This window comes from Mustela nivalis (genome assembly GCF_964662115.1).
Source record: "Mustela nivalis genome assembly, chromosome: 12".
NCBI lineage: Eukaryota > Metazoa > Chordata > Mammalia > Carnivora > Mustelidae > Mustela > Mustela nivalis.
The window spans coordinates 44,586,425-44,599,975 of NC_139031.1; the positions used below are offsets into that span (position 1 = coordinate 44,586,425).

The 13,551-nt window shown below is 37.3% G+C and overlaps 2 protein-coding genes across 2 annotated transcripts in view; both read right to left on the bottom strand.

Moving 5' to 3' along the window:
* The window catches only part of ZNRF2 (zinc and ring finger 2), a gene marked incomplete at its 5' end in the record, with an annotated part of 380,791 nt that overhangs the window by 83,723 nt on the left and 283,517 nt on the right, over positions 1-13,551 (bottom strand). The gene's annotated exons all lie outside the window — the stretch shown is intronic.
* GARS1 (glycyl-tRNA synthetase 1) overlaps positions 1-13,551 on the bottom strand; it is a 45,658-nt gene that overhangs the window by 30,630 nt on the left and 1,477 nt on the right. The window contains exons 2-4 of the mRNA XM_082692863.1: positions 2,153-2,254; positions 1,319-1,421; positions 139-280 (exon numbers count right to left, since the gene is read on the bottom strand). Of these exons, the coding sequence (XP_082548989.1) occupies positions 139-280; positions 1,319-1,421; positions 2,153-2,254 (347 nt within the window). The remainder of the gene's footprint in view (positions 1-138; positions 281-1,318; positions 1,422-2,152; positions 2,255-13,551) is intronic.

Consider the following 13,551-nt stretch of genomic DNA (forward strand, 5'->3'; position numbering starts at 1 on the left):
CATTAGGTGTATATTTTCTTTGTTTTTTTTTTTTTATTTTCCACATATTTACAATGAATATGGATAGTTTCTATAATCATGAGAAGATATTTAAATATGCATATTAATGAATTTCAGCTTCCAAAGTAGAAATCTTACTTTAAAACTGGCTCAGGGGTGAGCATGGTACAATCAATCTCCAGGATCTGTTCCTCTTGAATAAAGTGCTGCCTCCAGGTCTGAATAATATTGTTCTTCAAAGCACACCCAACTGGCCCAAAATCATACAGACCACTAACACCTATAAAATATGAACAAGGAAAACCTGTACTTTAGCTTGTCACTCTGAGCAAATTAAAGTGAGGAGATGTAAGAAACTGTCAGACTTCACATAGTCTCTAAAAAGGTATTAAAGTCAACAATTCAAACCCCTCAATTCTGAAAGGGTTACTGTAAGTATCCCCTTACTTCCAGCTAGCTGACCAAAGTAAGCTCTTACTCCATTTACTACTTCAATATTAAGAACTCCAAGCAGGATTAGCAAAAAACTAAAAACAAAAGATGTTCCTCCATATATGAGAAACAATGAAAAACAGATTACAGTTTCTGCCATGGATCTAACTGGGTGCATCAGCTGGTAACAATGATGAATTTTAGCACCCAATTCTCTAATTTGTTCTTGGATATATAAGCCACTATATTCAATTTTGGGTATACGAGCCACTATATTTAGACCTCAAGTTAAACATTTAAAGATTTGCTTAGCCAAACTTGAATCAGGTTTCAGTGGCAAAGTACTAAAAGTCTAATACTGTTGCAGTGATCTCCATTGACTATGAAAAATACCACTGTACATTTAATCAGTGAATTATATTTGCCTATGTACCTTCACAAAGCATTCAAAAGGATGTAGAAATTTATCTACTTAACTAGGAAGAATGTTTTCTCCTGGCAGTTGCCAAAAAGAACAATCTAGGGACCCTGGCTTCTCACTGCCCTTGTGTGAAGGTGCACAATACAGTTGGCCAGTGATACAATGGCCCTCAACTGCTCCAAAGAGTCTATCTGATAGGTACTTGGACATATTAAGTGCTTCATATCTGGGCCCCTAACAATTCCCTACATCTTAATGGAAAAAAGCAGTTTTCAAGAAAAAGTAGGTTGGAAAGGAACAAACAGATTTCACACCAATGGCCAATTTTAAACAAACAAAAGCAAAATATTCTGTTTTATGTGACCTGATACAATTAGCTACCAACTGAAAAGCCATGTTTTTGATTTAAGAACAAGAGTAAAGGCACCAACAACATAACTGGTCTCTCTGACATTAATCTCCTACCTCCATAAATAGCAAAAGCTTGATCGTAGAAAAACCTCCTCTTCAGGGTATCTTCCATTTTTGCTCTGTCTACAATGTCATCTTTGGGTTGTAATGCTAGCTCCTGTACGGGATTTTCAAATAGAAAATGTGTGATTAGGGGTGAGAAGAAATATGAATTTATATATGTGAATTTGGTTTATTTTCTCAGCAAAATTCAATATAAAATTTATCAGGCAAGATTTTGATGCCTTTAAAAATTGGAAAACTTGGGTTTTTTTTCCCTTTTTAGTTACAGAAAAGATGCCCTTAACTTAATTATTTAGGAATACCAAGCTAACTTAGATGCAGATACTGATAAACAACGTCTGAAATTTTAGTGGATCACTGTAGTGAGACAGTGACTTAGAATCCCAAACTATTTCAGTTCGGGGAAGGGAGATTCACTATTTGAAAGATTTGGGAGCAGGTATTAGATGGATACACCTTTTCCTTAAAAGAAAAAAGTTTAACACAAAACCACTGATTCCTGGGACAGAAGAATTCATAAAGAACAAGCCAAAAAATAAATAATAAGAAAGAGCAAACACAAAGCCTTCCAGGGAAATTCATGGAGTGTATTAAATCTAGGATTTAGCAGAGGGGTGGGTCAGAAGTCAGGGAGGCTTCACAGAAAAAGGTGACATTTTGAGATGTAGTGTGAAAGCATGAGAAGTCTGCCAGGTAGGGGAAGAGAAGGTATGCTAGATATACAGAGATAAGGCAAATTATACTCCTTCAGAAACTTTTCTAGGTCCTTCCCACCCAAAGAGATTAATAAAGATGATATTTCAGTTTTAGGATCCCAAGACTCACCTTTGCTTCCAGAACCCTCTTCCGGGCTTTGAGCTCAGCTACAGCTTTGTCTACATCTACCTGGGGTGCTTTATCTTCTTTCAGTTTTCGAACAAGATCTCCCTAGACAACAAAGAGAGTTGATTCTCAGGATTGGTTTCAGAAGTCAAGGAAAGTTATGAAATTGTCTTTAAGCATACCTTTTAAGTCCTGTGTAAGAATGAGGCCATTCAAATGTTTATTATACGAAATGTCATTATAAATGACTGAAGGTCTTTGTCCTCAGCATTTATAACCCAGCAAAATATACAACAAGTATACAAATAATTATGTTCTAAGGGTAATTAGTACCACTGTTGTTGTTGCTGCTGTTGCTGTTTTCCCCTTCTGGGAGAGGAGGCAGGTGGGAAAGGCGGAGAGGAAAGAATTGATAAAAACTATGAAAGAACAAGGTTAGTACTGAGAACACAAAGAACCAATATATAAACCACCCTCCCTTGAATCTTTCTTCTACTTAGAAAAACGACTGTCCTAGTTTTCCACCTACTTTGACCATTTCTTCTTAGTCATGACTTACTCATATTCCCCTGCCCTTTTCTTAATTGTTAGAATTTTTCCTTAATAATTTCTCTAGAATACCTTGTTCACTTCCAACAACGTACTACCTGTACACTGATTCCCACACTTATGGCACTGTGGTAGAATAAGTAATCTGAAAAAGCAAACAACATTATCTACATAGTCTAGGAAACTTCAAGCTGAGAAATTAAAGTTGTCAAAGTGAGAGAGCCTTTGGGTTCCCAGCAGAAGTAACTGCTCCCTAGAGGAGCAGACCATCCACACAGGCTTTTAGGATTTTCACAGATCAAGGTCACCAAAATAATAAGCATTCAACTCAAAATTTAAAAACCCATTGAGGAAATAAGCCACCATAAGCAAGATTCAGCAGAAATCACAACAGAATTAGAGCCTCCAAAGTACTAGAATGATCAAATACACCTTTTAAATGCTTAAGATGTTAAAAAAAAAAAAAAAGAGTCAAAAACATGGACAAAGAATTAGAGACTATCAAAAACAATCAGGAAACTTGACAAATAACCACACAGGTTCAGGTCCAAGAAGACAACAAAGGAATGGGGGAGGAGCAAAATGGGTGAAGGGGAGTGGGAGATAAAGGCTTCTAGTTCTGGAATGAAGAAGTCACAGTAATACAAGATACAGCATAGTGAATATGGTCAGTGGTATTGTAATAGCACTGTATGGTGACAGATGGGAGCTACATTTATGGTGAGCATAGCATAACATATAAACTTGCCAAATCACTATGTTATCCACCTATATAACATTGTGTGTCAACTACACTTCAATATAAATAAATAAAAAAGAAAGAAAGGGGAAAAGAACCACATACATCATCTAGAAATGAATCACTGAAATTAAAAACTCACTGGACAGGTTAAATAGCAGATCAAAAAGAATTAGTGACTTAGAGTACAGACCTGAAGAAATGATCCATGCGTAATCCATGGAATGGAGCAGGGAGACGAAGATTTAAAAATATAAACAGGGTAATGAGACACAGAAAAAGAGAGCCTGACATTTATCCAACCAGAATTCTCAAAGAAAATAAAGAAAATCTTTAAGAGGTTCTATTTGAAAAGGTAATGACTAAGTTTTTCTGTAACTGCTCAAAGACATGAATTCTCAGATTTAGGAAGCACCATGAAATCCAACAACACACAAAACAAAACCTACATCTAGATAAGTCTGTAAAACATAGTACTTATGAGAGATTAGAGACTGGGTTTTTTTTTTTTTTTTTAAAGATTTTATTTATTTATTTGACAGAGAGAGATCACAAGTAGGCAGAGAGGCAGGCAGAGAGAGAGAGAGAAGGAAGCAGGCTCCCTGCTGAGCAGAGAGCCTGATGCGGGACTCGATCCCAGGACCCTGAGATCATGACCTGAGCCGAAGGCAGCGGCTTAACCCACTGAGCCACCCAGGCGCCCCTAGAGACTGGGTTTTAATTGCTCATCAGCTAATCGTGAAACCTTAAATAAGTGGACACCTCTTTGAGCTTATTCCCTCAACTGTACAATCAGGATGACAATACCTCACTAAAGTGTTATAAAGGGTAAATGAAATAATTTAAATAGGATATTTTAAATAGTACCTAACAAACAGTAGACACATTTAAAAAATAGTTATCATGCTAAAAAAAAAGACCCCAACTTGATTGTGGCTGAGTTATTTTTCAAACACTTCAAACCCAAGCTGTTCATAACGGAATTATTTTTCTCTGCCCTAAAATTATTTCTTCTCCTATCTATTGCTTTCCATTTGTTAACAACAAAAAAAACAACCCAAACAAGAAACATCAAGCTATCCTTCTTTACCGCCAATATCTGCCAATTTCAAATTTCAATCTACTCTCTCCCTTTCACACCCCATAGACTAGACTACTAAAACAGATTACCAATTTGGTTGTCATCCAAAGGTGTCTACACTGTGCTTTGCTCACCCCAAACTATCCCAATGCAGGTCATTCCTCTCTGACCTTCGTATATCTTTTCATGAGCACACAGCATTCAGTGACTGTTCCTACCCCCATGTTTTCAATAATATTTATCCTCGGGGCACCTGGGTGGCTCAGTCAGTTAAGCATCTGACTCTTGATTTCAGTTCAGGTCACGATCTCAGGCTCATGAGATAGAGCCCCATGTCGAGCTGTCCACAGAGCATGGAGCCTGCTTAAGTTTCTCTCCCTCTGCCTCCACCCCTCCCCAACTGCAAACATGGGTGCATTCTCTTTTTCTCTCTCTCTAAAAAAAAATTAATGATAATAATGTTTATCCTTTTATCCAAAAGCACTTCCCTTCACTTAATGAAATTCATTTCCTGAATATCCCAACCTTACAATAGCTTCCCTTAAAGCTATTTTAACTAAAGGCTGTTTTCTCCCATAGCCCTTGATCCTCAGAGGCTGGAAATGGAACAGATGACCTCCTTATTCCTCTCTGCACTTACAAACTCATTCCTCTTTGCTCCTTCTAAAACCTAAGCTCCTTTGAAAGGCCTGTCATTATTACCCTTTCCCCTTGTTGCTGATATTTTCTAAGCTCCCACTCACTTCCCCTCACTCAGTAACAGTTTTCCTCTCCGCAATCCACTCTACTCTACAATGTCCCAGTCAGGAGGTGAGAAAAATGTTAATTACCTAACCTAGAACCTAACTCTGCTTAAATGTAATCAGAAGTGGGGCACGTGGGTTGCTGAGTCAGTTAAGCCTCTGCCTTCAGCTCAGGCCATAATCCTGGGGTCCTGGGATCGAGCCCCACATCAGGATTCCTGCTTGATGGAGAACCTGCTTCTCCCTCTCCCTCTCCCTGCTGCTCTGCCTACTTATGCTCTCTCTCAGTCAAATAAATAAATAATCTTAAAAAAAAAAAAAAGGTAATCAGAAGTAATCTCCCAGTTTTAACATACACTGCATTTTCAAGGAATGCACCCAAGAACATGTAATTTAAAGGAAGACTATATACTGCTTTGTTCACAGTTTCACAGAAAGTTGTTATTATTTGAAGCAAAAGGGTGCCTGGGTGGCTCAGCTGGTTGGGCAACTGCCTTTGGCTCAGGTCATGATCCTGGAGTCCCAAAACTGAGTCCCACATAGGGCTCTCTGCTCAGCTTCTGATGAGTCTGCTTCTCCCTCTGACTTGCGCTCCCATCTTGTACTCTCTCATTCTCTCTCTCAAATAAATAAATAAAACCTTTAAAAACAAAAACAAAAAATAACATGTGACTAATATCAATATTGTTTGACATCTAAGCAACCAACAGGATATACCTTTATCAATGCATATCCATCACTACTACACTCACTCTCAATCTATGTATTGGTAGACGCATCTGCTGACTTCTGTATAACTTCCAGTGGATTCATAACCAAGAATTTACATATTCAAATATACATCATTTTATTATAAATTGCTTCATTATAAATTACTATAAGGTAATGTATTACATAATACAAAGCATTATATGTACACACATTTTTAATTAGATTTTCTAGATTATTTTGTATGAATTTCATTATTGGATAATAAAGGGGAATTCCAAGGTATCTGCTGTAAAAGGGAACACTGGGTCTGAAAGTTCAGAGGCACTGAATTAGTTATTCTTTTTATTCTCTTATCATTTGCAAGTAAGTCTGGTCTGTTACTACATTAGCAGTTTTCATTCCATTATCCTGACCTCTCTAGCTAAAGCCACATCCTCAGTCATCTTCAAACGTTATATTGGCTTCTTCATTACACTTACAATAACTGAAGTCACCCAATCAATGCAGTGGCTTATTTATTTACATTTTATTTGTCCCTGTCAGAATAAAGTAGGCTCTTTTAGGATGAGAATTCTGGCATGTCCTGGCCCTTAAATACTTGATTGATATCACAACCTAAACCTAGCAAAGTACAGAGCACTTAGTATACAGTAAATATCTACTGACTTTTTCTTTTCTCAGTCTTTCTTTTCCTTTCATCTACCTGTCAGAACACCTATCTTATAATGTTCACCAACAGTGCTTTTTGATGAGGACAAGAACTCTGTGAGAGCCTCTGTTCTGAAAAGACCATTGGCAAAATGGTAGTTCTTTTGAATGTCTGAAAGAAGTAAGTAGTTCTTTTGAATATCTAACCACTCTATGTCAGGGGTTAGCACTCCCACCTACTTCATCTACCTTTTCTTTTGAAGTTTCTCAGAGAACATTAGCAAGCAAGGCCACAAGTAAAGTCAGAAAGAATTTAAAATAAATTCCCCAGAAACTTTTTTTTTTTTTTTTAAGGTTCAGGCACAGAACACATACATCAAGGAAAATGCAGCTATTAAAAAGAAATAGTGTGGGGCAACTGGGCAGCTCAGTCGATTAAGCATAAGCATCTGCCTTTGGCTCAGGTCATTGGTGCTGGGGTCCTGGGATCCAGCCCCTCCCCACTCAGCAGGGGGCCTGCTTCTCCCTCTCCCTCTGCCTGCTCTTCCCCCACTTGTGCCCTCCCTCTCTGTCAGATAAATAAATAAATCTTCATAAATAAATACATAAATAAATAGAAACTGTGAGAATAAGGATTCCTACACTGAGTTAATCATCTGTGAAATGCAGTGAAGAAAGGAAATAACGTTTATTCCAAATAACAGAATAATTAAACCATGATTAAAAATGATCCAATCCTAAAAACAAATGAATTGGAGGTGATCTAAACACGGAATGAAAGTACCTAAACAGTCCTAATATCTAATTACTTTTCTTCCTTCTTTGTTCACTGCTCAACTATATTGGGTTGAGCTTGCATGCATAAGTGTAGGTACTGAAAAAAGTGATGTGAAATATCATCACTATCTCTAAATTATCCTTAAGAAGCTCAGTTTCCTGGATAAATTCTTACTATAAAGACATATATTAGAACTAAGAGCCTGTGATTATAAAGCAGAGCAGCTATTAAATGAGAAATCATTCCAAGGGATCTTCTTCATGGATCCTTCATATGTATCATGGTGCATATTCAGCCGGCCAAGAAAAACCAACAAGAAGACATTTCCTCACCTAGCTTTACACAAATGTAGGTAGAAGAATCCTGTTAAGATTGAATTCATCTTGGGGTATCTGGGTGGCTCAGTGGATTAAGCCTCTGCCTTTGGCTCAGGTCATGATCTCAGGGTTTTGGGATTGAGCCCCACATAGGGCTCTCTGCTCAGCAGGGAGCCTGCTTCCCCCCCCACCCCGCCCCTGCCTGCCTCTCTGCCTTCTTGTAATCTCTGTCTGTTAAATAAATAAATAAAATCTTTAAAAAAAAAAAAAAAGATTGAATTCATCTCAGATTCCCAAATATTTTATAATTACAGACAAAAATTTCACAAACTTTGCATTGCCTTTTGTGAACTAAGCAAGAGCTTTAAAGGGTACTCTTAGTACAGAAAATCAAAGCAGAGAAAAATTCAGGGCTCTTCACGGCAAGCCTTCCTACTATTACCAACATATGAGTTTCGTCTGTGTCTTCCCAATTACAGTAAAAGAAAATATGAAACACAAGTAATATTATTCATACATCTATCACTACCATTAGCATTCCAGATGGTATATCATTATAAAAAAAATTCCAAAAAAAAAAAAAATTCCAAGAAACCACTAGAACGGGTTTTTCTAGCACCCCATCTCACCAAATTCAGAAGACATCAATCCTCTCCTAAAGGTGCAAAATGTTTTCAAACCAGCAATCAAAAGAAAATGTGAGCTCCATGCCAGCAATGGTTTGGTAAAACTAGAACCCCCAGTAAGTCTCAATCATCTCAGAACACTATCTAACATTTTAGCAGGAGTTTACTACATGCTGTGGGCACCCTTCTCAGCACTTCACAGGAACTACCTCATTTTAATGCTTATGACTCCATTCCCATATACAGATGAAGTCTGGCTACAGAGAGGTTAAATAACTTGCTAAACATCACCAGCTAGTAAACAGTGGAGTCAGATCCAAACTCTGGAAATACAACTACAGAGTCTACAATTTTTTTAAGAAAAATACTTGTTTATTTATTTGAGAGAGGAATAGAGTGCTGGGAGGAGGGGAGGGGCAGAGAGAGAGGGAGGGAAAGAATCTCAAGCAGACTCTCCACTGAGCATGGAGCCTGGCTCCAACCTAGGACCCTGAGATCATAACCTGATCTGAAATCAATAGTCGGACGCTTAACTGACTGAGCCATCCCAGGGCCCTAGAGCCTACACTTTTATTACTAGACACATCAACACAAAAATATGCAAGGGTATAAAGAAAGCCCATTTAGCAATTGCTACAAAACCTCTCCTATCTTGACAATTATTAAATTTTACTACAGGCTTAAAAAAAAAAGAAAAAGTCCTTTTTGATTTTTTTTTTCCATACAACTTTGTTAGAGCATCAAACTATATCCACCAAATTCATTTCAGAGTGACCTCTTAATTCCAAGCAATGACACTGAAAACATACAATCAGGGACGCCTGGGTGGCTCAGTTGGTTGAGCAGCTGCCTTCGGCTCAGGTCATGATCCCAGCGTCCTGGGATCGAGTCCCACGTCGGGCTCCTTGCTCCGCAGGGAGCCTGCTTCTCCCTCTGACTCTGCCTTCCACTCTGTCTGCCTGTACTCGCTTTCACTCGCTCTCTCTCTGACAAATAAATAAATAAAATCTTAAAAAAAAAAAGTTTAAAAAAAAAAAAAAAAAAAAGAAAACATACAATCAGATCTCTACACCAGTTCCTCCCTAAGCCTCCACATCAGGTGAAAGTCATCTCAACAGATCCTGTCTGCACTGACACCTTGAGATATATATTCCTTCAGCTACAGAATCTCACCTTGTGTTTAGACAAAGCTGCAGGGAGGGAAAGAATTCTTGACAGGAGAGTGTGATCAATACAATTAAATGCTGAAAATAGGTAAAATCCTTTAGGGTACAATGAAAGGACAATAGTAGAGGCCAAGCGCAGAAAGCAGTGGATAAAGGAATGAATGAGAAATAGGAAAGTAGAGACAATGACAAGATAGGAGAAAACACTGAGCTATAAAGGGAAAAACAGGCTGGGGAAATGGAAGCTTTGGGGGTACATTCCAGGTAAATGCCCAAATTTGTCTTCATATAAATCAGATACTTCCATTGCCCTAAAACATCAGTTCTACAACTTCTTGGTCTTAGCACTTCTTTACACTGTTAAAAATTACTGAGGACCCCAAAAAGTTTTTTGTTATTGTAGGTTAGTTCTACCAATTTTTACTATAGTAGAAATTAAAATGCAAACTTAAAAATATTAATTCATTTAAGTAACAATAAAAGCTCAATATGTGCCAACATGCATAAAAATAACATTTCTGTGAAAATAGTTTTATTTTCCAAAACAAAAAAATAGTGAGAATAAGTTTTATAATTTTGCAAATCCCTTTATTTCTAGCTTAATAAAAGATAGCTAGATTTGCATATCTGCCTCTCTTGCAATATAGCATTTTAATGGTGAAGTATACAAAGAATATCATAAGTTAAAAAAGGGAGAATTTTAAAAGCTTTTTCAAATAATTGTAGATATTCTTCTTTTAAACTATACCAAAATTCTGACAAGTGATAGTTTCTTAAAGGTTATTTCATAAACGTTACTAGCAATGTGTAATTGGAAACTACGCCAGTGAACTTTTTATACCTTGTTACATTAAATTCATTAATGTATCTTAGACTCCTAAATCTTTTACCAGTATTTGATTCCACAACATCATGCACTGTCATTTGGAAAATATTGGTTAACTGAGTTATGTAGATCTTCTAGATATTGATCCACTTATTACACTGTATCAAAAAAAAGTACATTTGTTAATATCACCAGTCATTCCCATCAGAAAAGTCGTAAGTACTGTGAGGCTGCCAAGTTCATGCAGCAGATAAGGTTTCCAAAACTCTAAAATTAACCAAAAACCTGATTCTATTATTTGCTACAGATACTATCAGTTGTTTTCTTGAAATGACAGGCATACTTCACTCATTTTTCAGAAAATGAATGTCCAGTATCCAAAACTGAATTTTACAAATAGTGTTCCATGAAAATAAGCTTATAGTTCAGCGTGCAGCTCAAACAATCATACAAGTTTTTTTTTTTCCTGAGACAGTCATATTTCCATATGCTTTATGCATATTTCCCATTCGGTCACATAGAACATTAAAAAGGTGTACAAAGGTCTAGATTTAATAAAATTAATCATTTTTGTTGCTTCATCAAGGATACTCTAGAGCAAAACTTTTTTTTTTTAACTGCTAGGATATGACAGTATGATTTCGGTCTCCTCATGTGTTTAGTTCTAAGGGCAAACGGCTTTATCCACTACTACTTTCACATCTTCTGTGCAAATAACATAGTAAAAAACGAAAATAACATCTCAATCTCACTATGTAAATGGCTTTGCCTTTGAGGACCTCCAAGAGTTTGAAGACCAGAGAACCACAGCCCCATAGCAATTGTTCCCAAAGAAGACACTCCAAGACAGGTTTTTCCAACACATGGTAAAAGAAGAAAAAAAAAGAATATATTAGATCTTTTTTTTAACCTAGACCTACTAAATATTGAATAAAAAATAAATTTTTTAAATTTAAATTTTTAAATTAAAAATAAAATTATAAAAAATAAATGCTAACATAAAAGACTGCTCTTAAAAAAATAAATTGGGGCACCTGGCTGGCTCAGTTGGTACAGCATGCAACTCCTGATCTCAGGGTTGTACATTCAAGGCCCACCTAGGGTGTACAGATTACTTAAATAAAATCTTGGGGCACCTTGGTGGCTCAGTCAGTTAAGCGTTTGCCTTCAGCTCAGGTTGTGATCCTAGGGTCCTGGGAAATCTTTACTCAGCAGGGAGCCTGCTTCTCCCTCTCAGTCTGCAGGTCTCCCTGTTTAGGCTCTTTCTGTCAAATAAGGGATAAATAAATAAATAAATAAAATCTTATTTTTTAAAAAAAACTACTCTTCCTTTTGAGCTATAATCTCCTTTCTTTTATAAAATAAAAGGGGAAAGTAGATGGTAGTCTGAGGATTATACTAGGTTTCTAATTACTCTTATTTGGCAAAATGAAGGCAGGCGACACTGTGCTCACTCCCAACATTTTTTTTTTAATGACATTTTATTTTATTTTTTTAAAAATTTATTTATTTTAGAGCAAGAATGAGAGCACAAGCAGAAAGGCACAGATGGACAGGAAGAGAATCTCAAGCAGACTCCTCACTGAGCGTGGAGCCCGATACAGAGCTTGATTCCATGATCCTAAGATCATGACCCAAGCAGAAAGAGTCAGATGCTTAACCAACTGAGCCACCCAGGTGCCCCAATTCCCAACTTAAAAAAAAAAAAACTCCATTTCCCTAGGGTGCAATTGAGGGTCCTGATTTTGATCCCTAAGGTGGGGGTGGAGACTGCTTATAAATACATACATGCATACATACATACATACATGTCTCAAGTGGCCCAGGGTTCCCTTGATCAAACAGGGCACTGTGTTTTCTAGATGCTCTGAGGCCCTCCCAAAGTTCCATAACTAGTTCTTCAGGAAATAACTAAGAATATGCCATGGGAAAATACATTTCAGTCAATCAATGAGCCAAACCTTTAAAAGCAACAGCATCCGCACCTGGGCGGCTCAGTGGGTTAAAGCCTCTGCCTTTGGCTCAGGTTATGATCCCAGGGTTATGGGATTGAGCCCTGCATTAGGCTCTCTGCTCATGGGGGAGCCGGCTTCCCCTCTCTTTCTCTGCCTGCCTGCCTCTCTGCCTACTTGTGATCTCTGTCTGTCAAATAAATAAATAAAATCTTTTTAAAAATTAAAAAAAAAAAAATAAAAGCAACAGCAACCACATAGTCAAGCGATTTAGAAATTTATATTTAACACATGCCACTAATAAGACCAGTTGTTAAGTGCCTTAAAAATCCCATTCCAAGAATGTCTTCAATTTCACAAACTTCACAATGGAAATATGTCAAATGGATAGATGTGACGATGTATCTTATTTCCTCCCAAGCAAAAAAAAAAAAAAAAAAAGCTTTAATTAGATGATCTTTAAATTCCCTTCCAGATGACCCTGGAATCTGTGTGATTAAAAATTCCAGGTAGCTAAATGATACATGTGTGGTCCCAGAGAAATAGAAAAAGAACTCGAACTAACTTACATCTTTAGAAAAAAAAAAAAAAATCTTAAAAGTACCAAAAACAAAACAAAACAAAACACCCGAGCCAACATAAACACTACACTAAATAGTAATCACATCAGGAGGCTGTTTCAGGATCAAACTTTACTTCAGTTAACTAGTTCCACAGTCTTACTACACATGGATAATTTGCACTGCAGTTTCAGGCTAACGTGGCAGAGGGAGGGGTTTGTGTGTGTTTTTCCAAATTAGATGTATTCTCCCTCAAGTAAAGGATCTGGGGGGGAAAATCGAGAGTTAACAGGACAAAGGAACCACACCTAATTTTATTTGGGTTGAATGGGTGGAGGGAGACAGAGAATAATACCAATAATACCAATAATAAATGGGAAAAAATTAAGCCTACAGTGAAATTTCAAAACGAAACACTACTGAATCAGGTTCAAACTGGAGGGAAGTGGACATTACAAAGTGGCAGAATTTGATTAATTTTTGGCAACTCTGCCCCAGTGATTTATTTCCGAGGCAGGGTTCCACCCTCCGTAGCTAAGGCAAGTTATTGCATCAGGCACCGGTGTGCGGAAGAAACCCATTTGGTGTTTACTACTAGGTCACGGACACCCAGGTCCTATTCCAAGCGTTTGGCTTTGCCTGACTGGATGTGAGACTCCACTTGAGCGAATCTTTTCCCTTGTCCTCTCTAAATTCTAATATTCAT